Genomic DNA, 26,114 nt, shown 5'->3' with positions numbered 1-26,114 from the left:
AGTGCGCAATGCTCAAACGTGAGGAGAAAATTATATGGCTTGAGCGGCGAGGTGTTATGGCCACTTTGCATAGCGGCTGGTGAGAAGAGCGGCTAGAAGGGTCCGAGGAGTGCCTTCAGAGTGTTCCTAGATGTAATCGGCGGTTAATACGTTGGGACGTATGGGGTATGTATGTATATCCCCATGAGATAGGATCTAGTTGACAAGTTTTTTTTTACCGTATTATATATAATAACTGACGAATGGATGTGCATGGCTTTAAAACGATGAAGGGAAAGAAAGAAAAAAAAAAAATTAAATAAAAACTTAATTCGAAGTTTTGCGCCAGCCGCGAATCGAACGCGGGGCCCATCGATGGCAACGATGGATTTTACCACTAAACCACTGGCGCTCAGTGGCGTTAATATTAAATTTAGTGCATGACAAGTGCATATGAATCAACAACAAGATGTCTATTCTAACACCCTGTTTACCCACATTCAACCACATTACCTCCAGGTCCTCCTCTATCTACATCTTTGACGCCTCGCTAGCCTTCTTCGCCGCCTCACTCGCCTTCTTTAGATCCTCCTGCGTGAACACACTCTCCTTCTTCGTCTTCTCCCCCAACATGCCCAACTTATCCAACCCCATGATCATCCTCTCGTCTCCAAAATGGCTGTTATGCTCAAACTCGGGCTCCTCCCCATATGCCACCGTCGCCGCGTCCACCAGTATCCTTGCCGTCATTCCCCAGACCTTGTATCGCTCGCTTTCCTCCTCGTCCCCACGAGCGAGCGCTGCTGTCGGTGGCGGCAAGTCCTCGTCGTCTTCCGGGTTGATGATTGCGCTCTTGTTTGACGACTTTTCTTCGGCGGCCTTTAGCTGCTTCCGTGACCCCGGCTTGGCTACCTGCTGGTTGTTGACGGGCACGTAAAAGAAGTGTAACCGCCACCGCTCCTCGTGCCAGTTCGTCCAGCTGCCCTCGTACCACTTGCCTGGCGGCGGCTTTTCTTGCGAGCTGTCATCGTCGCTTTTCGGAAGTTCATCATTGGCTCGCAAAAAGTTGTGGAAGGGCGCGGAGAAGACGGCGGCGACTTCCTTGGCATTTAGGCGCGGAATCAGGGATTCGTCTGCCGCTGGTGCGACCTTGTCATCGGCGTGCAAAAAGGCAACACAGGGACGGACGACTAGCTCGGTGCGCGCGAGGTTCATGGGCAGATAGCAGAGGTGTTCGATGCGGAAGGGCGAGGGGAGCTTGTTGTCGTCCATGGGAAGACCGATTTCTTCCCAGGCTTCGCGGCGGGCGATTTGATCTGTGTGAAACAGTCCAAAGTTAGTGGTCTTTGGTCTCGTTACTGGTAGTCTATGTGAACGTGATAGCGGGACTTCATACATGGTGTTTCCTCTACACTATCTGCCTTCCCGCCGGGTAGTGCGGCATGCCCAGAGAAGCTGCGCATGCTCGCGGCGCGCATGGTGATGACGACACGGAGATCACCGCGCTTGTCTGCGAAAAGGAGCAACAGCACCGCGGCGCGGCGACTGATTGGTAGGCGGTCCCATAGCGGAAAGGGAGGGGGCTTAAAGGCTCTTAACCGGGCAATGGCAACCTGCAAGGTAAAATTGTGATAAGTGACATGAACGTTTTAATGATAGAATAATGATTCATATAAACTCGGAAGTCACGCAAGGGGCCGACCCGATTTCTACCTCAGGGCACCATGCAAGCCCGGGCCGGAGTCGGAGTACGAAGCCGGACACACGGCGCCGGAGCCATGCGGTCTTCCACGGGAGCAAACAGCCGACACGGAGTCAAAAAAAATGAGGTATAAGTACTAACCGCCGAGGCTGGACTAAGCGGTTTCATGGTCGAAGCATCCCAATAATGGGAAGCCTCGCTGTCGATAGCCTTCTCTTCCTCCTGATCCTTTGCGGTTTCCCCGTCTTCTTTATTATTCTCCTCCCGTCCCTCCGTTGGCAGTTCACCCGTTCCTGTTGACGTCGGAAATGAGATATCGGGATCCTGTACACCCTGAATACTCTGAGCAATGGTCTGGAACTCTTCGCGGTCTTGAGGGAAGTCGCCGGTGGTGTGTGCGCCCACTTCGTTCGAAGCGCTCATGGTATCAACCAGGATGTGCCGTAAAGAAATAGGTAGATACGAGAGTTAGGACGGGACTCAAGAACCGCGGCTGTTTGGACGGAGGTTGGGCGCAAAAGAAGAGGGTAGGCAGAACTGTGACTGGAACTAGCAGAACAACCTCAAGTTACTGTACGGTACCTCTATGACACAGTCTACGTATAAGTACACTAGAGGTACCTACCTTTGGGGATGTTGTGCGGAGAAATAGCGGGGAAGGAGGAGCGGTACCGATGGAAGCCGGAGTAATTTAGTGGGGGTCTCTTTGGGGAGATCTACTGACGTCAATGAGGAGGTTGAGGTTACCTATTTCCTCGAGTGCAGGGGCACTTGCAATTCTGTCTCTCCACCTCCAATAGGTACTTGGACAATTCCCTAATCAAATGCGAAATGGGTATTCTTCACTTTTATGTGTAGAGTATAGCTCCCATCACGCGCGTCAGTCAGTTCCACTACATACTCCAGTGTGCTGAAATGACAGTTTCACATTGCAACAGCGGTTCATCCTTTCCCCGACGGCCTCGCCCTGTGTCATGCTTGAAGCGCCAACCTACCTTTCTATGCCAGGGCTTCCCGGTGCCCTAGCATATCAAACTCGCAGCCGAACTTCCTTGACAACAACATCACAATGCAAACACCCTGTGGACAGGAACACGAGAGACCGATCGCATTGCACCACCAAACAGAGGGATTCCGTTATCCTAGGGTTGAGCATCATCACAGATTCCGCGACGCTCAAGTTAGCTCATTTGTGCAAAACAACGCCCTATCATATATTCTACAGGAGATGGCCCCTAATTGTTCGATTTCCACTCCTCATCACTTGGAATCCAGCCACCCTTTGACTTTCGCATACGTATTCTAAGTCAGCCTTACTGCACCCTTCACACAAGATCACTTCATAACCAACCCTGTCCCTCTTGCCGCGCCGGCCTCTCCGACAGCGACAACAAATCCATCCCCGTAACGAACTCAACCGGCGCTTCCACCCTGGCCCCATCACCCAGCACCCTAATGCTATTCTTCAAATCCTCCCTCTTTCTTCCCGGCTTGGTTTTCCGCGCCAATCGCCCGCCGACAAACAGCTCATTTGTCTTCTGCGCCAACGCGCTCTTCTTTAGAGTCTGAGGGAGCAGAAACCCGACGGCAGATGAGGTGGAGGAGGCGGTCGAAAAAGAGAAGGACGATGGCCCCGCAGCGTCGCGGCCATCGGCTGTGCGTGGCCGATGGACTGATGATGTTGTGCCGACGGCGGCAATAGTCTTGCAACTCTGATCGTGGTATCTCTCTGCGGCTGTTTGATATCTTATGGGGCCCCGTTCGGTGGCTGTGGCCGTCGATATGGTGGCGGGTGTGGACGTAGGTGTCGGAACTGAGGGTGATGCTCCTCCCCCTCCTCCTCCTCCTGGTGTTGATCCCGAGACGCGTCTAAAGACCTTGGAAACCAAAGAGCGTCGAAATAGAGATGTGTGATTCTCACCATCGCCGCCACCGGGGCTGTAATTGCCGTCGCTGTGGTTACGGATGTGATGACTGCCGTGCTTCGCGAATTTGGTAATCGAAGCCAAGTTATCTTCCAGTGCAAGCGGAAGCGGAGCGCCTATCTCAAGCTGCGGCGAGCCCGAGTCCCATTGCCTGCGCAGTTCGTTGTGGTGCCCGAAGGTGCTCACGCTGATGGTTTGCGCCCTGTTTCGGGGCCGCGTCTTGAGGGCGGCGTTTGGAGATGTTGCCAAGAAGGGTGATGGTGAAGAAGAGCCTGCGTGAGATTGATGGGATACCCGCGAGAATTGCGAACTGGATCGGGGGTTTGGTTCTCCTTCCTCCGTACGATCTAGATTTGGAGTCACCAATGTATCAGCCGCCGAGTCCCAGCGAGGCAGGACCAGTAGGAGCTCGTCCTCCCTCGGCGGTCGCACGGGTGGTGGCTGCTGACTTTCCCTTTTACTATCACCAGTTGTCTGTGGCGTGCCGTCCTCGCCAAGAAAGCGGGCATGACCCGGGCCTCCGGCAGTTTGAGATGATGGGATCCCGACGCTGCTTCCTGGGTGGGGGGGATGACTCAAGGCATTCGGATATGCCCAAGATCCTCCTCCTCCAGCTGCTGTGTAACGAGCAATTTGTGCGGTTGTCTCGTGATAGAGCTCACGGGCTTCAGTATTGCTGACGCCGCTGTGATCACTGTCTGTTGGGGGATTTGGCGACATGGTTCTTGCTGTCTTGTTGCTTCTTCCTTTGAGACTGCCTCTGATCTTACGTGGCTGTAAAGGTCGTGGGATAGGCGATGGTGCTTTTCTTACCATCAGTCGATTCTTGATAGTTGGATGTGGTTTTCCCCTGGGGAAGTATTCTGTCAATACGGGGCTGTCGTACCTGCGAGGTGGGCTGCTTCCGGCTAGGCTTGCTGAACCCGCCTCGGATACAGTGCTGTCTCGATATTGGCTGTAGAAACTACTGCGGCTACTGACGGGAGATATGTAACCTGTCGTATGTTTTTCCGTGGCGTTGTTCTCGCTGTTGCTGAAACGATCTTCCCGTCCGGGAAGAGAAACCGGCCCCGAGAGCTGTTTAACCTTTAAATTATGAATCTGCCCGATAGGTGATAGCGGTGGTGAGTCTGGATGCGACTTGTTGGGTCCGAAACTGCCGAGCTGGAGGATATTCGATATTGGTGATCGCGGTTGCGGTGAAATGATTTCTTGTGACAAACTCGACTTCAGAGTGCGTTCTGAGTCTGCTGGAGGGATATGTAAAGGCTTGGGTGTTCGCGGTGCCGGACACGCTGACGTTGATATTGGTGTTCCGCCCCTGGGGGTCAACTGCTTAGCAATGATGGAGTTTATCTCGGCCTCCTCCTTCTCCCAGTCAATGTCCCCCAAGTTTTGACGATAGTTGATCTTCTCAGGAGGACCGGCTCCTGTAATATTCGCCAACGTGTAAACGCTCTCTACGCTGTTCGGGTCCTTCTGGCTTAATGTAGAGGCTGCTGGCCTCCGCTTTGGCGGAATGGGCGGTAGGGGTTTTTTCTCGTAGACTGCTACGTCTTTCGGCTTTGGGGGGCTGAAACAAGACCCTGGGGGTGATGACGACGTGATGTTGGCCTCATCAGCAGAAGATGGACGTGGAGTATCGGCCCGACAGCAGGGTCGTTGGGGGGTTGTCGTCGTCTCGTCCATCTTTTTGGTATCTACTGACCGCTTCTTTTCTTCTGGAATACATGCGACTCCGCCAACCTGAAACAGCAACCTCTTCCCTCAAAAGTAGGGCATTCCCAGCCTGTGTTTATCATGCACGAGCAAATCGACGTTCGAGACCTCGAGTGTTGAATTATAAGCATTTCCACAACTCCACGACTTTGATATCTCTCCCGCGTTCTTCCGGGATAAGAAGGTTAGGTCCCAGCAGACAAAGGATTTCGTCCCTTTTGAGTGAAGATTTTCATGGGAAGTAAGCGAGCTTTCTTTCAACTTTATACTTACCGTGTCACCATCATGAGGTTGGCTTTTCCTTTGTTGAAATAGTATAACGGACAGGGACAAAGGCGAGAGAGCACATGTTAGGGATTTAAAGGGAAACGTCAGAAATGAATCAAAAGCCACTCCTCAACAAAACCTAATGGCTTGAGGAAGACGGCAGCTTTTGTCTAGAGGACAACGGGGCCTTTGCTCCGCAATACCACTTCAAGGTTTCTAGATGTCGGATAGAAGGAGAACTGAATCATACTGGTGTAACGACTACACGAGGACTTTTTGCGGTATTCGTTATCCCGTGTATCATGACGATTGGAATGGATTACAAGTGATACGCTGGAATTACGCGCCGTCCATCCTACTTGTAAACGTCTCTTCCAGATGCTGGGCTGTCATACAGACACACTAAGTAAGAATTTCGGGCAGCCTCTTGAGGGGCGGGATTGCCGTGATAGGTCCGGTACCAACGGGTGTATGAAGAGTTGTGTAGCCTCGGAAGCAACCCCGATGGGGACAAGGGTAGGATTGGAACACCGAAGAAAAAAGCAACGTGTTCTAGGATCCGAATCATTATTAGTCGTAGATTTTTGTGACCTTCCTTTGGAGAGTACATCTATATCACTGGGGTGGGTGAACCAAAAAACGACCCGAACGCCGATGTTGTAAACCAACCGTGTGACGGCGTATGATACTCGGATTTTCCAGCATTCCGTTTTCCATCCAAAACAAAAGCAAACGTCCGTAGCGGCAACACGCGGACATCCAGGTTCTGATGGTTAGTGCCGCAGAGGTATGGCAAGTGGGACTTAGTCCACGTACTCCTCGTCCTCGTTCCTGGTATTGAAGTTGCTCATCAAAATGTCGTCAACGCCGAGCCCGGTTGAAGTATTCCTGATCCATTCGGTCTCAACCCGGAAGAAGATCCACACCCACCGCCGGAACACTTCGCAAAACTCAATCAAGAAGATCGAACTCTCGAAGTCGCTAATGGTATTGAGATGGGGGTGCAGCTTGATCATCCATGTGCACCGTAGTGCCAGATCCAGTGCGATGACAAAGTAGTACACCACGGGCTTATGGATCAGCAAGCGGCGCCGCAGACCAAACGGATGATCGGGAGAATTGCGTTCCTGTGCCTCAGCAAAGAGGGTGAGATCCCAATCCTTGGCAACGTCCCAGTAAAAGCTGTAGAGTGAGTTGAGCAGACACGCAACAATCCATGCACGGTACAGGCTCATAGTTGGGGTGCCGTTGGTGTTTGCGTTACGCAACATGGCGTTCAAAATGATAACAGGAAACGCGGTCGAGTACTTGGCCGCGTTGGCAAGATGTTGTCCACCCCAGCCCGTGGACTCCTTGAAAGGGGAATTTCGCACGCGCAGATATTCGATAAGACACTGGCGCAGCCGAATAGCGCTTGGTATCGTCAGGAGAAGTGGTACGAGATAGGTGCCGCCGCAGCTGCGATCGGGTCGGTCAGTAGCAGACCCATTCCGCGTGAAGAACATGCAGAGACATATGAACAGGTCCCCAAGGACCTTGGCGTAGCTGGTGAGAACATCAGCCAGCAAGATATCCCCAAACTTTCCATCCTTGGCCTCAGCCAAACCTCCCACACTGACGCGGCGCAGAGTTGCGAGTAGTCGACGTCGACCGGAGTGCGAGACAGACAGTCTTCGCAGGGGTAGCACGAAGAGGGCTGCGGTCACTGCCAAGTTGGTCATGGGAATCCAGTCATAGTCGATAACGCGTTTTGGATCGCGCCTGGTAGACGACCAAAATGTGAGAATCGAAACAGCGGAGCTTAGCGAAAGAAGAGTCGCAAGACGGTATGTCGAGTGGTGGTGAGGGAGCTGGGTTGGGCTCGATCTTCCTGGGTACCGGATTAAGGAGGGGACGTCGATCTGGCGATTATGGAGGAACTGAAGGTTGAGGCCCCAGCCCCAAACAGCTAATCAACCAGAGATTGTCAGTTTACAACCGGGTATCCAAGAAGCAAACATACGGCAGGAAATTTGTATATACATACCTATGATCACGATGAAGGCAACCCGGTAGGGAAGAGGAAAGGTCAAGCTGAAGGAGTCGAGCTCCGGCTCAACCACGGGATCACCGTCCATTGCGCCAGGCAGCGGTCAATTTGCTGTCCGTCATGGAATGCGGAGAGGGAGAAGTAACAGATGGACGCAAAGAAGAGTTGATAAGCTTGGAATCAAATTCCCAGCAGTAACGCGTCTGGAGTTTGTCAAGTGTCAAGATGGAAATTTTAATTTCACCTGTACTGCGGTAGCTGTCGCAAAGAGACCCGAGTTGCCAAGCCCCTGTCGCGTGCACTCTTGTTGGCTTAGGGAGAAGACCCGACGTCAACCCCCTGGTCGCGGCCCCGTCCTGTGACAACCCGCTGCATCATCCCTGCCGCTAAAGCCTGGGCTACGACGTTCTGGGCGCCCCCCTGCCAATTCCTCAGCTCCTTGGAGAGGAACCACGCCTGGGGCGGCGCCGGGCGTGCTGCCCCCATTAACCCCAAGGACCGAGGTCCATCCGTTCCCGACTACCACTTTCATCTCAGCTTCAACTGCCGCCTGTCGATCTCGAGATAGTATCAAACAACAACTCGGATAATTTCAGACCGAAAAGATTTGATCCATTTACTGCCACAGCTTCGACGATTCGACTGTAGGCATACGAGCTCTCCTAGGATTCGAGAGTCCCCCCCTGAATACGTCGCCCGTGTAAACACAGCTTTTGACCCCCGACTTCGAGCCCACCCGACCCGAATCAAAACGACGACATCAATCACCATGTCATTGACGGCCACCAAGAAGCCACCTCCGCCGCTCACGAGCTCGCCATATCCATTCGCTGCAGCCCCCGACATTATCCGCGCGCATCAAAAAGATGCCTATTTCCAGGGCGTCCTCACTAACCAGCTGACCGACCTTCACCGGCGCGTTCGCGGTGCCCGCTCCGCCCACTCCTGGGCCACCGAAACCCGCACGGCTGCCGACCTGCTCTACCTATGCCTCACCACCCTCCTGGGCAACCGCACCCTAGGCGAGGAGTACTGCGACCTAGTCCAAGTCGAAGAGCCGAGTACGGGCGGCAACGGCAGGATACCAGACACCCAAAGCCCCGTCGAACCCAGCAGCGAAGCCGGCGGCCCCCGTCTGCCCTCGCTCCAGCGACGAGCCGGCTACATCGTCAGCAGCGTTCTTGTCCCCTACCTCTTCAGCCGCCTGCTGCCCTCCATCCGCGCCGCGCTCCGCAAGCGCCTCCAGGACCGTCTCACCGTGCTTGCCCGCCAGGGCCGCGGCGACACCAAGGGCGCCACCCCATCTACCTCCAACAACAAGGGCGGTGGTTTCTCAACAGTGTCAACGCTTGAGTACCGCGTGAAGCGCTACCTGCTCACACACCTGACTTCCATCACCAGCGGCGCGCACCTGCACGCCTTGACGCTGGCCGTATTCTACTTTTCGGGTGCTTACTACTCTTTCTCTAAGCGCCTCTTCGGGCTGCGTTATGTGTTCACGCGGCGCATCGAGGAGGGTCAAGGCGGTCGCGCGGGCTATGAAGTGCTCGGCGTGCTGCTGGTGGTGCAGATGCTCGTCCGGGGATACCTGCATGTGACGGCGCAGCTGTCGTCAACTTCGCCGCTTAGTGCCGAGGAGGCCAGTACCGAGGCAAGCATTCGGGAGCGCGCCTTCGGGCCGGGTGCTGCGGGCACACTGGATGTGTCGTTAGATGAGAATGCCTATAGCAGCAATAACGAGCTGCTGGTGGAGACGGGCACGCCTGGCGGCAAGTCGGGTAACCAGCGCAGTTTGGCGGAGATTGGACGGACGACGCACACCCCTGTGCCCAAGGGCGGGAGGGCGAACTACGACTTGGCGGCGAATGAGGAGGTCATGGGCTGGATCAAGGGGAGACAGCAGAGGATGTGCACGCTTTGCTTGGAAGAGCTGAAGGACCCGGCGGCGACTCAGTGCGGACACGTCTTCTGCTGGTCGTGTATTGGAGACTGGGTGCGCGAGAAGCCTGAGTGTCCGTTGTGCAGACGTGAGACGATGGTACAGCATATTCTGCCATTGAGGGTTGCTTAGAGCAGTCCTTTTATGGCGGTCCGGGGGACAAAATACTTAATATACGGGAGATATGACAAAAAGCAGGAGTCTTGCCACGTCCTCTCGAGAACACATTTTGGGTAGTATTTACCCATGACAAGGAGCGAACAGTCAACAACTGCGGTTTAGAGATAATTGTATATGCAGCAAGCATGTTGCCAGGAGAGAGAGAGCCTGTTTTCGTACATAGCCTAATGATTGAATGATCCGACATATTCTCAACAGGTCAGGGACTTTTGACAAGCTAATGGCCATATGTTGAAATATGAAATTGAATTATTCCTTGTCCTATATTAATATTTGGTATTTATTCTCCGAAAACTTCTCTTCCTTGATAGAATCATCGAGCCTCGTCCCGTTTGGGTCTTAATCAAGACCCGAGCAGCCTCGACATATGCCCAAAGGGTCATGAAATACATACATGAGGTGCGAAAGAGAAAATATGACACCTCAATGGAAGCCTCAAGTTCCGACCCATCTTCAAGCATCAAGCCACCAAGGTCGTGGTTGTCGTACTTGTGCTTCGCTGTCCCCCAACAGCTCGTGATCATGGACGCTTTCGCGTCATCAAGATCGTTGGCACATCATATGCCTCCCCTTCAACAGAAAGACCCAATTACCGCATGGAACGAGGAAAGAGCGACGGCGCGGATTTCGTTGTCGAATCAAGCTATTTCTTTTCGGAGTCTCCTGAGGAAACCCTTTGGATGAATTCTGCAATGGCCTCAAAGTAGCCCTCTTCGAGGACACTCGAGTTGTGGTCGCCGTTGGGAAGAGGCTTCCAGATCTTGATCGGGGCGTTGGAGAGATGATAAAGCTGCTTCATATGAGTGGGTCTAAGATGCGGGTGATGGAATTAGCAGACAGCTCTCATGCAACCCAACCGGTCACAACCACAGACCGTGGCTCAGAGTACCATATTGTGGGGTTACAATGAGAAAGGCCAGGACAAAAACTTACGGCACAATCTCGTCCTGGAGTCCACTCAAAAACAAAGTAGGTACCTTGACATTGCCGATCAAGGTGTCGGTAGCCCAGACCTGATGGCATAGGGATGCAAGGTACCGAGCAGGAGGGATGATGCTGGGTATCAGCTTGCGCATGCTGAGAAAGGTATTTTCCAGAATCAAGCCGACAATGTCGCCCTTGCCTTGGTTCTTGGACACGAGCTTAACACTAACTGCCCCACCAAGACTCTGGCCGTAGACGACATACTTGTGGTCCCGCGTCTCGGCACGATCGCGGAGATAGTCGAGGGCGGTTTGGGCGTCAATGTTGAGCCCAGATTCGTCAGGGTGGCCGGTGGAGATTCCGTAGCCACGGTATTCGAGCATAAAGATGTTGCAGCCCGCAGCTTGGAGCAACATGCGTGCGATGGGTAGACGGTGGCCAATATTACCAGCGTTTCCGTGAAACATGATCACGGTCACCTTAGAGTTGGACCCGCCCTTGGGGCCCCGAATGTAAAAGGCAGACAGCTTCTCGCCATCTTTGGTCGGGATAATAAGTTCTTCGTAGTCTTTGATGCGGTAGAAGCTGGGTCGAGGTATGTCCGTTCGAGAGCCGGGGGGCATGTGAGAGGGATAGATTAGAGCTCTGTAATACGGCAGCGCATTAATACAGGTGACGCGATTGGGATGGGAGATGTCAGATTGGGGACCACATACTTTTGCTTGAAGTAGAGCAGCCCAGTGAGGATGGCGGCGACTCCCTAGATAGGCAAAAGCCAAGGTCAGCGCATGAACATGAAGATTAGCACGACGTCTCCCCGGTAGAGATCACTTGATAGAGACGGGGAGGGAGAAAGCATTGGACTTGCCCCCTTGGCCAGTCGACGCGGACGGCTCAACAGCCATTCAGGCACCGGGCGGGAGAAACAGGAATGCCGGCTCATACAGTAGAGGCTATCACCGGCAGGCGCAAGTGGCTTGCGGCGCTGCTCAGCAGAGACACTATCTGCACCAGGAAAGAATTGCCATCAGGAGCCGGAGGCGTGACATTTGGAGATGACATGCTTGCCGAGGCGAGCGAGGGTTGAGGGCCGTGGGTGGACGCCTGACCGATCGGGTGCCGGCTTTGAGTGGACTTCTTTGGCTCTGTTGGCTTCCGGGCTGCAAGTCTGCGCAGATTGATTGATTGACGTTAGGTACCACGTCCAACGGAGTGACGGAGTGACGGCGTGACGGGGCTCCAGACAGGCGAGACAGGGCAACCTAGAGCAAATGGCGGTAGGGAAACAAGTCTGCAGGGAAGCTCAGCTCGGGGACCTCTTTGGCTTGACGCGGTCTGCAAGGTACGGACGGCTAAAAGAGACCCAAGCCAAAAGAACTCGTGGAAGTGGGAAGCTCCGGGATGGTCACCAACCCTCAATGCTTGCTTACAGGGAATATTATGGACGCCACGACGCCGACAGGGAAAAATGACAGTACGGAAAGGAGGGGGGTGCAACTTCCGGTCAATTGACCCGTCCATTATTTTACGAACGGATTTGGATTGTTAATGATCAATAAATGGTCGTTCTTTCCAACGTTGTAACTTTTCGACGTTTCGGAACTTCGTAGTTGACAGTACAACGCTTTCGGGCATTTTAGTTACATTTTGTAAAGTTTCTCAAAGCTATACAGTCATTTGACTGGACTTATATCGTAAGAGCTGCCTTGAACGCCCGGGTGTGTCGATCTGTTAGTGTAATCGACCAGAAGCTGCACCCCCCCTCTCCCCGTACGGAATGGAGATGTGGATGAGAGTGATGGGGCCAACAAAGGGGAGTCCAAGCTCCTAGAACTAGAAAGCGTCCCAGGGAGACGGGACCTGCGGCGGCAGGGCGCCAAAGACCATATCAAACTATACACTACAAAAAGACTCAAAATGTCAACCTCAACTCGGATAAAGACTCCTTATCCATGGGGGTCTGCTTTGTTGAATAACTTCTATCACCACCAAGTTCCTCTACTCATCACCATTGAGTAGAGACTTCACAATTCCTGTCCACAGGCTAGGGACTTCAAGGCGGGCTTTACTGTAATTGCGCTGCAGGGTTCTAGCTTCATGTTGACGTGCTGCTTATGTGCCTACAGCCCACATACCTACTCCATCAGTGGCGCCCCGCTGTCAATGTCGGCGAAGAAGGCGCGCGTGTCCCGTCGTGAAAAACCTCGAGCCATACTAGATTAGGCTAGTTCATTTCTCGCAGCGTAACCGACGGTCGAGTTGGGATAAGCTTCCGGGAGTATCATCACAACTTTTCACGAAGGCCAATGAGACAACCTGTGCCGTACTTCTGAATGCCCCGGCAGTTCATAGAGACTGACGATATTTTCAAACTATCCTTCCCTTGTAGTGTATATCCAATGCTGGGTCCTAAGTCCTATATCCCTCATTTCACCTCTGAAATTCAGTAAGAGAAGGATCGCCGACAAGGATCGCCGGCAAGGACCTCGTCAGATGGCGACGTGCTAAACCAGGCTCCCAGGTACCACTCGTACATACTACACCATGTAGACTACCTGGCGCTCATGCGGATCTGTATTGCCAAGCTCCATCAAGTCGACCCAAGATAGCTGTTTTGAATGTCATTCTCGATGACCAGCTTCCCCTTTGGACTACTAGTATTAACCTACATGTATGTCCCTCAATGCTCATTCTGACCAATCTCAGGGAAAACACATTGCACACATAGAGAAAAGAGAAATCGAGGCAGCTAAAGTCACGGTGTGCCCAGATAGAGTCACGGTATCTAAACCTAAAGGGGATGTCCCTTCATCCCGCCGTTATATACGCTGACCAGACCTCCAAAAAAATTCGGCGATTTGGCCTAGAACATCACCACATCGTTTGCGCTGGTACGAGATTGGAGTGTCTACTTTTAGTAGAATCCAATGTAGTCCTCGTTGTACCGCAGGTCAATTTATACTGGCGGTTCAAACCTGACGTTGTGAATTCAGTTCTCTCCAATCATTAACTAAAAAAATGTACCATCTGTAGCCCCATGTCGGGACATCCCCTTTAGGCTTAGATACCGTGACTTTATCTGGGTACACCGTGACTTTAGCTGCTTCGAGAGAAATAAGCCATCTCGTCCCCATATGGCCACGTTGGATTCCCTGTTCGTCTAAGCAGAGGCTTACCCCTTAACCCACTAGCTGAGTTTGGGACTCTCTGAGTATAACAATCAAGCATCGGCTGCGGCAAGAACCAGCCGGATGGAATGTCCCAAATAGTGGCCTTGAAACAGTTGAAAGATGGCACAGTCCAAGCGGCGGGTTGCCATGCGCAACACAGATGGGACACATGGAAGCCCATGGACAGAGCATCGAGGACCAACAGACATTTGCTCTTCTCTACTCATATCTATTGATGAAACACCATGCATGGACTGCAACTTCAATCCGCAGACCTCTTTGTCCAGATGCAAACTTGATGGCGTATGTACAACTCTAGAAAGGAACCATCCATGATCTATGCATGAGACGAACGGCTGTTGAACTCGTCAATACTTGGGTGTTGGTATGCAGAACATAGATGCACCCCTGATCAACCAGGTTCATGCCCCTGAATCGGCGGAGTCAGCTTAGACGTGAAGATGGTTACATACTTCTACCTGAAGGACCAACTGTATGCAGGGCGGGTTCTCTATCACACCAAAAATACTTACCACATTCCTTCGAAACAAGGACGGCGTCAATCATGTTATGGTTCGACGTGACTATATTCATTTATCTGGGTTTCAGTTGATTTCGGAGGGGAGGCGTGTGCGGTCAGCGACCGTGTCCGCACTTTCGAACTCTCCGTTACTGTGGCAGATGATATATCCCGTAATTATGTAGTTAGTACCTAATACTTATACTGCGCAGTTTCTTGGCGTGTCAGGTGAGCGGCTCTCTTCAAGTCTCGAGACCCCTCCTGCTCTGAGCCTGACCACACAGGAGAGATCATGCCTACAATCACGTCGCATGCTTCTGGTCCAAGAGGGTCATTGTAAGCCTTGACATAGGTGTTTTCGGTCTTTCGTCTTGGGTAGTTCCATCATTTCAAGACGAAGAAACCTGTTTCACAATACATATCAGAGTCTGATCACTCGTCTTGGCCGATGGGGTTAGGTTACATCTGGTTTTCCCCCTACCCCAGGGGTTGTTGTATCTACGAAGGCCGCTTTGACTTTCTTTTTTATATGAATTGAAACGCGCTTGGGGTGCCTCAACCAACCAGTAGCGCGCCTCATCCGTGTATTGTGTGTCCAGATGCTGTTAGGCGCCACAGCCTCTACACCTCCGCTCAGCGGCTGTCTGGCCCTGTCGGCTGGTTCACTTGGTTGCCCAATGCGGCCGGCATAATTCGGGAAGTCTTTCGATACAGCAACTGAAGCTGCTGTGCTCCGCACATAACAGAGGTGAGCAGCGCTAGGTACTGGTAACCCTGTAATTAGCGATCAGAGGTATAACGATATTCTGTCTATAACGTTCAGATTATGGGGAACAGTGCAGATTTGTATGGCGATAATATGGCAATAACGATCAACCTCTGATTTACGATTTAGATCAAGATTATTGCTGACTAATACACCAAAATCGTTATTTTTACAACCGTCTGACAGCTCCCGCCAGCTCTTCATCTAGCGATGCTTAGAAGGCGCCAGAAACTGTTGGTCTGGGATCAGTTGAGCGCCCGGGACGAGAAACGGCAGTCAACCATCGATTCGTACTTCACAAACAGCTCTACAGCGAAATTACTATAGTAAACAGTTATTCAATACAAGCACGTTGTTCTCCAGCCTTTTCAACCCCCCTGTCAGTAGAATTGTGGGCTCAAAATACCCCAACCTTACATTAGCGATATCCTGGCCATAACGATCAATCCACCAGAAACCGCCCTGATCGCTAATTACAGGGTTACCAGTAGAGGTATGTTGTGGTTGAGTGAGACGGACCCCCAGAGCAAGCCTCCCGTCAGGCTTTCGTTTTGCAGAAGTACTGACAGGTAAAGAGAATGTCCCGTCTGTAACAGGAACGCCCAAGGCTTGACGGTGAGGTTAATGGCCTTCAAGTATTCAGGTTGAGTTGGCATTTGGCTCTCAGCTTGGAACGCGAATCGGCAGGGAATTATTAGTAACGCCAACAAGGTGAAAGTGGAAGGGGAGCCACGAGCTAAAGACGGGCCCGGGCGGGACAGGTGGGCTACACTGTGGATTAGCGGGTGGGGCCTAAATTCCTGCAGCAACGGACCCGCTCGCGCTAAACATGCATCAACGCCTAGACTAAACTGCAGCCAATCCTCACCACCATCTGGGGCACTCGGGAAACTTTTTTTTTTTTTTTTTATCCAGTTCTTATCGGCACACAAAAATTCCGACAAGTCGCAACACCAGCCACGCAAGCGCAGAATCCCAACTAAAAGTTGTCAGACGCAAAGGCCACTCGCTCGTACATCTGTCGGCATTGGCGGGAGTTCTCAAAGTGTTAGTCCTGCCCTAGAGGTCCGTTCCGTCTGTCAGTTTCTGTGCTTCATCTCAGCTTTGGACCTGTTCGTCTGATTCGGCGCACCGAGCCACCATCCAGTCCCCTCTCATTGACTGTTGTCTTCTCAGCCCGTTTGCCTTCTGCTAGAGACGCACTCAGCCTCCTGCAGTCTTACAGCTCACTTGCGCCCCCATCTGAGTGCTGTTCGTTTCTGGCAAGATCTGCACCAGAAAGCATAGTCAAAGTTGCGTGAAGTCGCAATCGGCCTGTTGAGACTCTGCGTCCCAACATCTTATCGTCGACAAGCAACACCAAAGACGCATCGCTAGGTTCGCTTGAGCAGGCAAAGCCTTTCCTCAAGTTCAATTTAACCTTGCCAGGATTACCGACTCGCAACCTTTGATCCACTCAATCAGCCGTCAGACCAACAGATAATCCTACTCAGCCGCCCGCAATAGAGCACTTCGACGCCGGACCACACTGTGACTTGTTGACCTGAGCAAGTCGTCCTAACCTCTGCTTACTCTTCGCCAATTGGGATTAAACTTTGTTTCACCGTTAGAGACAACACACCAGACTGCAATCATGGTGTCCTTTTCTTGTGAAGTAAGTCGCAAACCATCACAATCCTAGCGTGGTAATCATGTGTCCTCGTCGATTAGCGCAGATGCATTTGTATGACATCTGTCCATGGCACGCTTCCCTCCTTCATCATGCGGAACATCCCATATAATGGTGGTTATACTACCTACATATGGTCGTCGGTCTATCACCCCTCCATCAATCCTTGACCTGCCTCCAGGTTTGACATAAAGTACATAGTACACCCCAATGCCCCAACTCTCTTCTCCCTGTCAGACATCTCGCCCCTTCTCATCCCCTTGCTGTCCGAGAAGGGCAATCTAAACTGACATCACACACATTCCCGCCCACCATCTCCCCGGGTAACCACCAACGAAAGGGTGTCCCTGTGCACCACTAACAACCACCCCTCTTCACCTTTCCGCACGCCCCTCGTTATCTAGAGCTGATCCGGCTGGTCTCCCTACCCGGCCCCGGCTCTTTCTCACCCCCTCACATCTTCTGTCGGCTTTCTGTCTGGCCTGCCTTGACTCAAACTTAGCTCATATCTTCTTGCTTTCTCTCTCAAACCTCAATTCCCGGTCACACGTATTGTTATCTAACCACTCATTTCTTGGGTTATCACAGGTTTGCGGCGACGTCTTGACCAAAAAGAAGCTCGACCCGCATCGCCAACGCTGCTGGGGTGCAAACTTCACCTGCATTGATTGTATGACCCACTTCCCGGGTACTGAATATCGCTCCCATACGGTAGGATCCCATCTAGCTCAAGTCGCGCGATGCCCAACGGTTGACGTCTCGGACTTGATCCCCGCTGACCGTTCTTTAGAGTTGTATGACGGAAGAGCAAAAATATCAGGGTGCTTTGTATCGACCCAAGAAAGGAAAAGGCGCACAAAATCAGAACCAGAATCCAAACCAGAACAGGAATCAGAATAACTCTCAAGCCATGGCGCAACCCGCGTATGTCGAGGAGGTTGCGGAGGACTTTGACACATGGCGCCAGTACGACAACAACGGCAATGCGCCTGCTCAGGCCCCCACTCCTCCTTCGGCAACTGAGGCTCCTGTCAACGTTTTCGACTACATGGTCAACCCTACGCCAACCGCCTCGCGCGTTTCCGTTGCGGAAGAGCAGCCTGAGCAGAAGGAGAGCAATGAAATGGTACGCTACGAGTCCAAGACCGAAGAGACCACAGAGAACGCTGTTGTTCACCACGAAACCCCGGCGCCAAAGAAGAAGTCCAAAGGTGGAGAGAAGGAGGTTAAGAAGGATAAGAAGAGGAAGAGGGAACTCCACATCGAGACAGACCATCCGATGACCGACGCGCCCCCTGTTTTGCATTCCGGATTGACTGGAGGAATCAGCCGCATGATGAGCAGACCCGATGTCTTCCCTCCCTCGCCAGAGTCCGCGGAGACGCCGGCTAGCCCACTCAAGAAGTCCAAGCACTCGAAGCACCACAAATCAGAGAGTCTTGGAAACAGTCTGATGGCTATGATTGCTGGTTCGAAGCTCAAGAAGAGCAAGTCCTCGAAGACGAAGGAATCGAAGGACACCAAGGAAGGGAAGGAGAAGAAGTCATCGACTGCGTCGCCGTCGTCCAAGAAGCACAAGCACAGTCACAACAAGTCGCTCGAAGTACCCAAGGAGCAAAAGATGATTGAGTACACGCCCGGTTCCAAGGACGGCGCCGTCGAAAAGGACAAGGATAACCAGGTCGTCATCTTCCAGCCTCGCGCCGAGCGCTTTCTGAGCTTCGTCAACAAGGGCCCCGAGAGCGATAAGGGTGTAAGCCTTAACAAGGCACTGAAGCGCTATCACCGCGAGCGCAGCGCGTCGGGAACTAGTGTGAGCAAGCTGGCGGAAGAGAAGGAGCTGTGGCGGTCATTGAGGATGAGGAGGAACGATAGGGGGGAAATTGTGTTGTTCTGTGTTTGAGTAGATGCCCGGGGTGGAAAAAGCACGAGGAATGTAAAACAAGGACAACAATGTAACAAAAAAGAAGGAACGAAGATGGTGTGCCACGGTGTTTGTTGGGGGGGGGGGGGGTGGGGGGGGGCACACCTGTCCATTCTTGTGTTGGAATTATACCATACCCATACCATGTGTTACTACTTTCCTATTCTGTTTACATTTCGAAAAGGGCAAATACTGGAACAACCAACAGATGCATCTTGGAGCTCATTTTCCTCATTACCCCCCTCGGCCACGGGTACAATATCCAACACCAAACGACCCCCCCCGGATGCGTGGTTCATAAATGACCCCAACTCACCAAGTATTCCATTTCCATCAATTGACAAGTGGGCATTGTGGTCGAGCGGTGCGGTGCGCCGAGTGAGCTCTCATTGCACTTTCCACCTCAGCTCACCCAGAGGGTTGCGCTACCACACGCCAGGACAGGAGTATCACCCCTGCCGCCGCACGTAGGGCACCTAGGCGACGGACGGGAGCCTAAACGCCTTCTGTGCGGGGGAAGTGCTTCCCTGGAAGTCAACTGTAAGGTGGTGTCTTCAGGCTACGCAAGATAGGGCTCTTCTACTCCCTTCCACCTAGGCAAGACGTCAGCCGTTCGATTCCTACCCTTGTCTCCATTTTTTTTGGCACTTGTTTTTTTTTTTTTTCAGCGGTGTGAGATAGTTGAGGGAAGTTTTTGGTTTGGTATGTATATATATTAAGAGGGAAAAAAAAAGAAACGGATGACGGTGATGAAGCTATCACCAGATCTTGGCGTTGACTAGCGTGTTAAATATACTGTGTCCCCTTGTCGAACGGTGGATTGTGTCTGGGTTCATCATCAGTGTGCAACGACCATCCTTGCGCGAAAACTTTGGTCGGATACAATCATGTATGTTTATCTTCTTCCTACCCATTTACCTGTGGCATATTATTTTGGCGCTTTGCTTGAGGACAAAGTGGATGTTTCTTGTACTAGTATTTGCTGATAGGAGATGTCCCTCCCTTTCGCTTTTGCACCTGGCTTTTTGATATTGGATTATTTTGTGACGGGTTCGGGCAAGGGTAGACTACTATGAAAACCAAAAAAAAGAAGAAGAAAAAAAAAAAAAAAGAGAAAAAAAAAAAAAAGAGAAAAAAAAAAAAAAGGCCATGTACAAGTAACATCTGACAGAGAAGTTCGAAACAAAGATCAAGCCTGTTATCTACAATAATCAAAATGTTATTTTGAGCGTGTCCTTCGCTAAATGATCCTTCACTAAATAATTCAAATGATCCTACACACTACAAGCAGGCGGCTCTAGTGTATAACTTCTAAGCAACCATCGTAGCCGTCACCATTTCAGTTTCGGTCTCTACCTGTTCTCCAGAGGCAGACGAACTTCCTCCATCCACCAACGACTGCTCGGGTTCCTTTTCTTCATGCACAGCAGTGCCGACACTCTGTTCTGTATCCGATGTCACCCCGTTCCCTTCCTGGACATCGCCATCTACACTGGCAATCTTGGACTGTCCTTCTGCTTCTCCTTCAGACACAGATCCCGATGTACCGCTCTTCTCCTTCTCCTGTTCCTGTTCCTCCTCCTTCTCTGCAGCAGTCTCCCAATCCTCCTCCACAACTTCCGGCCTCTTCTTCAGTTCCGCCACAGGCTTCTTCTCCATAATCTTTCTGAGCGTAACAAATGACCTCGTCAACGGAGCTGCCGCCTTCTCGGGCTCGGCTGTCGACGTCTTAGAACCGCCTCCAAGCCGTCTCCAAGACCCGCGGCTGGCAACCGCATTCCAGCCACCTGCACCTCCTCTTCCATTCTCGGCTTCTCTCCGAACCACATTCAACGAGTCATCAGCGTGGCAGAGCACCACACCGCCGGTAGCCAACTTGAAAAGAGACACTGTTTTGGTCACGGCGGATTTGAGCGTCATAAGAGCAGATTCGATGGCTTGTGGTGTTGGCGCGATGGAGGAGTTGGCGATGGCCGCTGCTGTAGAAGCAGGCACGGCTTTGATCAGGATTTCCTCCGTGGGGAGGAAGTTGGTGGTGAAACCGACGGCTGTCAAGCCGGATTTGGCCACGCTTCTGATATCGGCGGCGAGGGCCTGGTCTAATTCCTCGATGGTGAGGCCGAACCGGGGCTCCTTGAGGAGCAATGCGTTGAAGGCTTCCTGCTTGGGGGAAGCGACGACCGGGGCAGCTGCCACGGGCTTGAGGAGACTGGCGGTGGCCTTGGCGATACGGGCGCACTGCGCAAGTGTCTTGGAGGGCGCAGCGACGAACCGCGGGGTCTTGAAGATGCAGACGTGCCGATGAGGCTCGGGGTCTTGACTCTCGGAGTCGAGGCCGAAGTCCTCGGCTAGACTGTGCAGGAAGGCGCGTTGGGAGGAGGGCATGGGCTTAAATCTGAGACGCTTCTCGTCGGGCGAGGAGGCGAAGACGCGGAACTCCCGCTCCTGAGTCTGGGACCAGTTGACGTTCTCCTTGAACATCTTGAGGGTCTTGTCGGAGTAAGGGATGTGGTCGTCCGTGTGGGTGTCGTCGATCTTGAGGGCATTGGCTAGCTTGCGGTTCCGCTGCAGTCGGAGACATTCGTCGTCACATTTTAGCGAAGACTCCCGCGCCGACGACGGACTCAGCATCGTGGCCATGCAACGGACTTCCTGCTTGCGATTCTGGCATGGACAGGTGATGAAGGTTTTGGACTGGCAAGGCTTGTCCTCCTTGCAAGGATACGGAGCGTGACATTGATCTGCGCAAGTGTGTTCGCAAGACTTGCGTACTTTGCCGCAAGCCTGGGCGCAGTGGGAGCCAGGGATGCCGGCATCTTCGCAATCGCCTGGCTTGTGGCATGTCTTCTTGCACACATGTGATCCGCACTTAAGCTTCTTTCCACAAGGCAGCCCACAGTGAACTTCGTTGTTCCAGCACGGCCGATTCTTCATGATTTCCTTTCCGCAAATGCAAAGCTTGTCCATCAATGATGGACACTTCGGACAAGGAGTGTCATCTGGATGACAGGAATGAGGAACAGTAGGATGACCACATGGCTGGCGCCGTCTACACGGGAATCGACACTCGGGCGGCCTCGTTCCGCAGGGCTGAGGAGGGTAGAGGACAGTGCGCCCGCAACTGCAGCTGATCTCGTCGAAAACAGCTTCCACACATGACGGGCATTGACCCTTGTGGCAAAGTTGCTGACATGTGTGTTGACCACACTTTAGTGTGCGGCCACAAACCTGAAGACAGATGTGTTCCGCTTCATAATTCTCATTCGGACCCCGATTCTTCTTCTTGCGTCGTTCTGCGGCCTTCTTCTCGCCTGGACAACAACGCTCGCCGCACTCATGCCTGCCGCAGTTGAGTTGAACCCTGCAAACCCTGAAGCACATTGGATGTTCGATCGTGCCCTGGTGACAGGCTGACTGGGTCTCTGTCCTGCCGCAACGGCACGAGATCTCGACGACCTTCGAACACATCCCACAGGGGCCAATGTGGCATTTCTTCTCACACAAATGGCCGCAAGGAAGAACCTTCTGGCAAGGTTTATCGCAGTGAGGTATCGCGTCCTCGCATGATTGACGCGGAGGTACTGGCAACGACGTTAATGGGGTTTTTCCGCATGGGCAGTGAGTGACCACATCGGGAGAGAACGGGCAGTGTGTCGAATCTTCATCTTGTGGATGGCAAGGCTTCTGGCACGTGTGATGTCCACAGTCGTAAGTTCTGCCACAGATGCTGCTGCACCGGAATGAGCCTTCAAACCAGGAGTCCGACTCAGCTGTCTCTGCGGAATCTTGTAACTGTCCGTAATTGAAAGAATCCATGATCTCATCGCGTTGATCGCATGCTATTTCCTTCTGCTCCTTTCCGCAGTAGCATGTCGACAAGAGAGGAATCTCGCAAGCTCCGCACAGCCCAGGGTGACAGGTCTGAGAGCAGAAGTGCTCTCCACATGGGAGTAGATCGCCGCAAACCGCATCGCAACTGAAACCTTTGCCATACTCGGTCTCAATGCACCGTCTCGTCGAGGTATGCTTGCCGCAATAGCAAGTCTGAGAAGGCCCCATCAATGTACATGGCGGACAGGGTCCCGCATGACACATCGATGAACACGGATGGGGGCAAGTAGCCCGAGGCTTGGAACATGTTTGTCCACAGGTATGAGGAGGCAGTCCGGGGATAGGTTTCGGATCAATCTCCTTTTTACACCAACAGCGATCCGGTCCGGGCTTCTCGACAAGTTGCGAGTTGCAGCCTGGACACCTCCAAGACAATGGCTGGTCAGCACTTTGCTCCTGCTGCTCCGCATTTTTCTCTTGGTTGGCATGCCATTTCTTGACGCACGAAAGGTGAGTGACAGTCCAGCAGACGGAGCATGACCAGATTCGAGTATTGCGCGTCAGCTCGTTGGTGCATATTACGCATTCGTAAAGTCCTGAAGCAATATCCTCGTGGATTCGGGTGGTCAAATCAGGCGCCGAAGACTTGGAGGTATTGGATGGCGCAGGACGATGCTCCTTTTGACGTTTCGCGGCGGCAGCTCTAGGTTGTTGGGTTGGGACTGCAAGTGGTTGGCCGGGGACAAAAGCGGGAGCATCCGCGCTTAATCCGGCGCCTGATGCAGTGTCGTGCTCTTCCGCAGTGGACGGAGCCGCCGCTGTCGCTGGAGGTGGTGCCCGTCCTCGATGGGATACCACGATCGATCGTTGAGCAGATGAGACTCCTCTCCCGCGCCGAGGTCCACCTCCTCCACCTCCTGGCCTCCTTCGTCCTTCTCCTTCTTCCCTTGAATGTCCTGAGGGCGCACCCGGCGTAAGCACCGATGGTGGGGGCACGTTTGCATTCGCCGTTTCCAAGAGATTCCTTGAGGATTCGGCGGATTGCACTGGTTGACTGGCATCGCCACCGGTGTTTGGTCGCTCGGAACCATGATGACCTCTCCGCGGCCTGCCTCCACGTCCTCTGCCTCTGCCTCTGCCTCTGCCTCTGCCTCCCCTGCCTCCCCTGTCAGAACCGCCTTGATGGGTAGCGGGTTGAACGTCCGCCATGGTGATGTTTGAATTCGTCAGTCCTTGAATATTTGACGCCACTGCGATGTTGGACGACTCGTTGCGACTGTTTGCTAGGTGGCGTATCGTATCGTTGAATGCGCTTTTTGAAATACAGCGTCTTCAGAGAGTGGAAAAAAAAAAAAAAAGAGCACTGGGCTCAAGTGCACCCAAAGTACAAGCTCAAGATGAACTTGCAAAAGTGCAACAGTGAACGGGTTCCGAAGTGAGAAAAATACTTCAGTGGGCACGATTTTGAGAGAGCAATGTCGCGCTTTTTAAGCAAGCCGCAGCCGGGATAAGAACCTCCACTTGGTGAGCCTGAACTGGAGTGAAGCCTTTGAAGTTTTGAAGAGAAGGCGTGGACGGGTACGGTAAGATTACTAACGGGGACTGAAATGGCTCCAGGAGGGTAAGTTGGTGGCGTTTCCGGGCATTCTCCGCCTGTCGTTGCTGCCCGGTCCCACTAAAAGAGGGCTGCGGAATTGTCAAATTCAGCTTCCACGGCCCAAGCAGGCCAAGCAGGGAGGAGCTCCTCTCGCCACTGTGAGTCACGATTAATCATACCAGAATCATCCGCCTTCCACTTTTATGTTCGTGTACAGTCTAAACCAGGCAGAACTGCCTTATCAATTTTCGCCTTGCAACTTGCTCAACGCTAGGATACAGCCAGGCGGGTCGACTGTACACGGCATTGGATTTCTACGGAGTGGATGTAAATGGCCGACATCGACATGCAACCGCCTGTCAACAAATTGTCTGCCATTGACATAGAGCAATCATTTATCATGAAGCATCTGGGAATGCACAGTCTTACCTTTCTTCTCGCTCCTTACCCTTGCTCTTGGAGGGAGATTCCAGCATTGGGTATCAAGCTCCGTAATCGCGGTCATTCAGGTTCAGCATATCCGGAGTGGGCCCCGGCGGGTTCGACACCCGCATCTCGGCCTGGCCCCGTAGCATTGTGCCCTTCGGAACGGACATCCACTCGGGCGGGGAATCGGAGGGCGTGTGGACCCATATGCGCCAATCAGGAGAATCCCCGTTCTGCGTTTTTAACATGTGTGATCACCGGCCAACGAGATACTTCCATCACGGAGGCATACCTCTAGGCACAAAGTAAACTAATCTGAACCACTGACAAGTGCCGCACTCCATGCGCGGTCATCGCTGCCCTGGCATAATGGCAGGTTCATCATCATCCGTCGTGCATGACTTTCCGGTTCTTGCCAGTCATATACCGTATAGACTCGGGCCATCCGTTTTCAGCTAAGCATTGCAGACTGCGCAAATCTCTTCCAAAACCCAAACCCTAAGGCACGCCTGTTATGTTTCTGTAATCGCCATTGGTAAAGCTGCCAGTTAGGCCTTGGAACCTGAAAACGGATGGCCCGAGTCTATACGGTAATTGGACGGCGATTCAGACGACGTACACAATTCTGTGTAGTGTACACTACATAGTACATCTCTGCCCGGCGCCCGGTCGCGGGGGATATTTAGATCTTGTGTATTTACCCTTAGTGTAGAGCGGTGGCAAAAAGCAGGTCTTTAGTGTACAGAAGAATAGCAGTCATACAGCAAGAAATCCTAGTTTCGTGTAGGCTGCGTGTAACACTACCCCCCCTTTCTTTTTATCCTCCTTCCCAGCAGTGTGAAAAGCAAGCACAGCGATATAGTGGAGACCAATTGTGCATCGAGGCTATCGGATTTGGAGGTTTTGGGATGCAAAGGCCTGAATGGCTTCCCTGGTTTGTCAACACAAGTAGTGGCGCGCATGATTCAGTCCATTTGACTGGTGCCAGGTGCCATGGTCATCTGTCCCTCCATATTCCCAGCATGTGTTACTATGCTTTCACCGCTCGACCTTCAGGGGACATTATGCTTGCTTCATTGGAAAGCGTGATGGGGAAGACAGGTAATCAGTGGATGTACGGATTTTGCACGTGCATATTGTAGGGACTCGTCACAAGCCGATAATCCACAATGGTGATGGATTGGTTGATGGGACAAGTAGACGCACGTTTTCTCCCCTTGCCTCGACGGTTGAGTGGTTTCCACATCAACTGGTTAGACCGACGGCTATAGGCAAACACACCAGCAGTGGCTGCGTAATTGTAAATTGATAAAATGCCCCAGATCGAAGACATTGATGGCAACCCGGACGGGAGCAATGGAACAATGCCGTGCGGACCACCCTACGCACCGTCGGACCTGATTGATTGCACCTGGAATGTGATATCGAACTTGCCATCCAAAAGGGGTGTTGGTGAAAGGTGTACAAAAAGTGCTGTCTGATATCATGTCGCCCCACCACTTTCGGGATACCGGCGTGTCCTCCTATCAATAAAAGTCAGTAAAAGA

At 52.5% G+C, this 26,114-nt stretch overlaps 7 protein-coding genes and 1 non-coding gene across 8 annotated transcripts; 2 read left to right on the top strand and 6 right to left on the bottom strand.

Annotated features, from left to right (window-relative positions):
• Positions 1-320: 320 nt before the first annotated feature.
• B0T23DRAFT_t74 lies at positions 321-391 on the bottom strand. Its single transcript has one exon. It is a non-coding gene; the product is annotated as a tRNA-Gly (tRNA).
• On the bottom strand, positions 386-2,460 carry B0T23DRAFT_372948 (NUDIX hydrolase domain-like protein). Its single transcript, XM_062836765.1, has 3 exons — positions 1,823-2,460; positions 1,376-1,592; positions 386-1,295 (listed from the first exon to the last, which is right to left on the bottom strand). Exons 1-3 carry the CDS (start codon positions 2,102-2,104, stop codon positions 511-513), a joined length of 1,284 nt encoding a protein of 427 aa, XP_062695152.1. The 5' UTR covers positions 2,105-2,460; the 3' UTR covers positions 386-510.
• A 534-nt stretch (positions 2,461-2,994) lies between these two features.
• Positions 2,995-5,633, bottom strand: B0T23DRAFT_68369 (uncharacterized protein). Its single transcript, XM_062841643.1, has one exon. The coding sequence runs from the start codon at positions 5,293-5,295 to the stop codon at positions 3,022-3,024; it is 2,274 nt and encodes a 757-aa protein (XP_062695151.1). The 5' UTR covers positions 5,296-5,633; the 3' UTR covers positions 2,995-3,021.
• A 692-nt stretch (positions 5,634-6,325) lies between these two features.
• On the bottom strand, positions 6,326-7,908 carry B0T23DRAFT_68245 (EXS-domain-containing protein). Its single transcript, XM_062841641.1, has 2 exons — positions 7,619-7,908; positions 6,326-7,540 (listed from the first exon to the last, which is right to left on the bottom strand). Exons 1-2 carry the CDS (start codon positions 7,707-7,709, stop codon positions 6,396-6,398), a joined length of 1,236 nt encoding a protein of 411 aa, XP_062695150.1. The 5' UTR covers positions 7,710-7,908; the 3' UTR covers positions 6,326-6,395.
• A 180-nt stretch (positions 7,909-8,088) lies between these two features.
• On the top strand, positions 8,089-9,969 carry B0T23DRAFT_372946 (Pex12 amino terminal region-domain-containing protein). Its single transcript, XM_062836764.1, has one exon. The coding sequence runs from the start codon at positions 8,391-8,393 to the stop codon at positions 9,690-9,692; it is 1,302 nt and encodes a 433-aa protein (XP_062695149.1). The 5' UTR covers positions 8,089-8,390; the 3' UTR covers positions 9,693-9,969.
• On the bottom strand, positions 9,970-12,129 carry B0T23DRAFT_372943 (Alpha/Beta hydrolase protein). Its single transcript, XM_062836763.1, has 4 exons — positions 11,610-12,129; positions 11,381-11,424; positions 10,674-11,309; positions 9,970-10,549 (listed from the first exon to the last, which is right to left on the bottom strand). The coding sequence occupies exons 1-4, from the start codon at positions 11,724-11,726 to the stop codon at positions 10,384-10,386; spliced, it is 963 nt and encodes a 320-aa protein (XP_062695148.1). The 5' UTR covers positions 11,727-12,129; the 3' UTR covers positions 9,970-10,383.
• A 4,624-nt stretch (positions 12,130-16,753) lies between these two features.
• On the top strand, positions 16,754-18,692 carry B0T23DRAFT_402113 (uncharacterized protein; the record flags this gene model as incomplete). The annotated part of the gene is made up of 3 exons (XM_062838641.1): positions 16,754-16,774; positions 17,378-17,500; positions 17,580-18,692. 3 exons carry the CDS (start codon positions 16,754-16,756, stop codon positions 18,690-18,692), a joined length of 1,257 nt encoding a protein of 418 aa, XP_062695147.1.
• A 1,224-nt stretch (positions 18,693-19,916) lies between these two features.
• On the bottom strand, positions 19,917-24,074 carry B0T23DRAFT_372936 (uncharacterized protein). Its single transcript, XM_062836762.1, has one exon. The coding sequence runs from the start codon at positions 23,751-23,753 to the stop codon at positions 20,025-20,027; it is 3,729 nt and encodes a 1,242-aa protein (XP_062695146.1). The 5' UTR covers positions 23,754-24,074; the 3' UTR covers positions 19,917-20,024.
• Between the last annotated feature and the right edge of the window lie 2,040 nt (positions 24,075-26,114).

Source organism: Neurospora hispaniola (genome assembly GCF_033458365.1).
Source record: "Neurospora hispaniola strain FGSC 10403 chromosome Unknown B0T23scaffold_2, whole genome shotgun sequence".
Taxonomy (NCBI): Eukaryota; Fungi; Ascomycota; class Sordariomycetes; order Sordariales; family Sordariaceae; genus Neurospora; species Neurospora hispaniola.
Note: the sequence above shows the minus strand (reverse complement) of the source record. Positions and strands in the feature narration are given on the sequence as shown.